Genomic DNA, 3,162 nt, shown 5'->3' on the forward strand with positions numbered 1-3,162 from the left:
ATTGCATACAACCATGGACAACACCTTGGATTGATAAATTAAATGATGAGGATTACAATGACCCCATAACATACCACAAAATCCATCATCCATGACCACAAACACTACGCCTTGGTACAATAAGGATTGATGTTGGTAATAATTTTGTTTTATTTCCATTAATGTTTGCTTGCCCTTTCATTTGTTTGAGTGTTGCGTGCATTTTGGATAGAATGAGTTATTTAATTGAACTTGTTATTTTATGCCCTAAATTGATTTACACAATTACTTTTTATATGTAATTCATGTATTCTCTTACTAACTCTTGGTTTTCATCTTAATTATGTTAAGTTTCCTTCATATAACTGTAAACTATGTTTTGTTTACACTATTTACTTTCTATGAAATGAGAGTACATTGATTAATAGATTGTAATAAATCATCTCTTATTATAAAGAGAAAAAGATTTTTTTAAATTGAAAATCCATTGGGCCAATACAAACTCCTTACAGTTAAACATATTAGAAACCACCAATGGGAGATCAAGAACCACTGCATATAAATATTCTTTTATTTACGGACCACCTTTTATGGAAGATCAAGAATCACAACTTAGAATTCCAGTTTAGATTTTATGATTATATTTATAATATAATAAAATTGTATTTCTTATATTGATGACATCTATGTATTTAATGTCATTACAATTTGTATTGTGTTTGTTTTCTAAATATCTTGATCACCTTTACATAATATTTCTTTTCATTATACAAAAGACATGTTACAATTGTATATAAGTATGATAAAAATTTGATATATGTATTGTTTTACAATAATTATAGTGTGATAGAAAGATATATTGTTTAATACAAAATTAAATAAATTGCAATTTTATGGCTCATACATTTGATAACAATTCTTAGCATTCTTTTGAATAATTATTCATGATGATAAATTATACTACATCAAAAGTCATTTCTTTTTAATAAAATTTTCAAACTTCTTAAATTATTAAACACATGATACTGGTATAAAATAATGAAATAACTCAAGATGATATTCAATGGTTGATAAGAACATATATAAATACTCCTATTGACCACTTGCACTACATGAAACGAATTCAGCAAAAAAACATACTTATGTATTCCTTGGCTTAGAAAATTATTTATATATGTATATTGATAACTTAATAGCACATTTATATATTTTAAAGAGTTAAAAAGTATCAAAATAACCTCTTCTTAAATTATATTTTTAGACAAGTCTCTAACTCACACCCAATAGAATAGAAAGATTTGCATGTATTTCCATCATATAGAAGCTAAAACATTAATAATTTAATAATGAAAACATTAATATATATGTTTTGATAATAAGTCATTCTAATTAAATTTTTTTAACATTTTTTATGTAAATATTTTTAAAAAATTTATTAGTAAATTACATAATATTTAATAAATTAAAGCATAATCCATTTGAAATCTAAAATAACATCCCTTTATAGCATTATAAAGTAAGACAATCAATAAGAAAATATATAATGCTAGTTACTCATACTTCATTTTATCACAGGCTTATCCACTTCTTTAAAAAATGGAATACTTTTTGGCAAGCCTTCAGCTTTTATTGAATGACAATTCATTATATGAGACTTCAAAACATATTGTAACCATATTATCATATTAGGATCTTTTTCTGATACAGTAAAAACATCTCATACAAATAAAGCAAGCCACTAGTACAACTTTTATTTCTCTGGGCACTTCAAACACAACATTTTCACTACCCCTAATCTATGCATAAATTTGCCATACTTTTCCTATTTGCTTAATGCTCCTCTTGTATACCAAAATCTGGTATCTAATTATGATGTGGGCCATCACCTGTATTTGGGCCTGGAGGGTCTGGAGGTTTCACACTCATAACAGCAGCCTGAATCACAAATACCCAACCGAAGATTTAGGTTAAGAGAATCTTTATCATCAAAACCGTTTGATAATGTTGATTTCACCAGATCACAGTATACAAGATTATGTATAATAAAATAATCAATAAGAAAGGCCCGATTCCACAATACATCAACTGGAGCAAGAGAAAAATACTGCATGACTTATTATGTCTGGGAAATTGTTTCTTACAGTTGAAAACCTTTGGGTACCACCTTTTGACGCCTTCTTAAACTCTTTGTTAGTGTTCTCCACCAGATTGACATCTTCTGAGAGAGTGCAAAGAAAACCAAATAAGTGGATTTTGAAAAGCAAATAAACAACATTACAAAATAAGAAAATCCATTGCATCTATATGACAATAAAATAGCAAATACCCAATTGCAGATTTTCCCTTGCTTTTAAACTGTGAGTAACTTTATCATTGTTTCCCTTTGGAAATGTATGTGTAAATCTGTTGTGGAAAACAGTAGCATTACTCCAAACCCTTCTATGGGTAGTAGTGAAGCTTCGCATATAGAGAGCCCATGTGTTGCTGCTCACTATCATTCGGCTCATCGTATTTGTTAATTAACTAAAAATTAGAATATAATATTTTTTTAATTTTTAATTAATTAATAATTACTATCAAAGATAGATTTTATGACGTCTGACCATTTTTGCCTCTCAAACATTTGGAAACTCAAACAAAAACTCTTTTTATCTTTTTAGAGAAGACAATTCAAGTTGGCCTTCTTTTATTTTTTAATGATAATTTTAAGTATCAAATTATTTTATATCTATTGATATGCAATATTAATTTGTCCACATTGAAAGTTTAGGTGTGAATAATAATAAATGGTTTCAATGAATGTTTACTTTTTAAAGAAATTTTATAGATATTGATGTGTAATATGAATTTCTTATATTTTTGGGTTAGGAAGTGTAGAATTTTGTATAAAAGTGCAATGAGCATCAAAAGTATTTTGTTTTAACATTCATAATGATTTTATTTCATAACAAAATACACTCAAGATAATTCTAAACTCTCAATCCTTATAGTTCTACAATTTTATCCACATTGCTTGAATATGAGTTAAGTTGGGTTTCTTTATCTCATGTAATGTTTACTATTAGGATTAAATGTTAATCACAACCAATTCTTAATATTTAAATTTATTATTTATTTTATGTTTTAATATACTCTCACAAAAATAAGCATCTCACTTGCTATGAAATCCTTCGCTAAGATAAT

The 3,162-nt window shown here is 26.8% G+C and overlaps 1 protein-coding gene across 1 annotated transcript; it reads right to left on the bottom strand.

Annotated features, from left to right (window-relative positions):
* Positions 1 to 1,643: 1,643 nt before the first annotated feature.
* Positions 1,644 to 2,481, bottom strand: LOC131029316 (uncharacterized). Its single transcript, XM_057959758.2, has 3 exons — positions 2,306 to 2,481; positions 2,121 to 2,197; positions 1,644 to 1,914 (listed from the first exon to the last, which is right to left on the bottom strand). The coding sequence occupies exons 1-3, from the start codon at positions 2,475 to 2,477 to the stop codon at positions 1,843 to 1,845; spliced, it is 321 nt and encodes a 106-aa protein (XP_057815741.2). The 5' UTR covers positions 2,478 to 2,481; the 3' UTR covers positions 1,644 to 1,842.
* Between the last annotated feature and the right edge of the window lie 681 nt (positions 2,482 to 3,162).

This window comes from Cryptomeria japonica, chromosome 10, assembly GCF_030272615.1.
Source record: "Cryptomeria japonica chromosome 10, Sugi_1.0, whole genome shotgun sequence".
Lineage (NCBI taxonomy): Eukaryota > Viridiplantae > Streptophyta > Pinopsida > Cupressales > Cupressaceae > Cryptomeria > Cryptomeria japonica.

What these genes read in the sequence shown, in the direction of transcription:
- LOC131029316 (XM_057959758.2), bottom strand. Translation starts at nt 2,477, where the DNA reads ATGATAGTGAGCAGCAACACATGGGCTCTCTATATGCGAAGCTTCACT. An exon ending in AAGGGAAAATCTGCAATTGG is followed by an intron (nt 2,198 to 2,305) that starts GTATTTGCTATT and finishes GCACTCTCTCAG; the next exon opens with AAGATGTCAATCTGGTGGAG. An exon ending in GTACCCAAAGGTTTTCAACT is followed by an intron (nt 1,915 to 2,120) that starts GTAAGAAACAAT and finishes TTTGTGATTCAG; the next exon opens with GCTGCTGTTATGAGTGTGAA.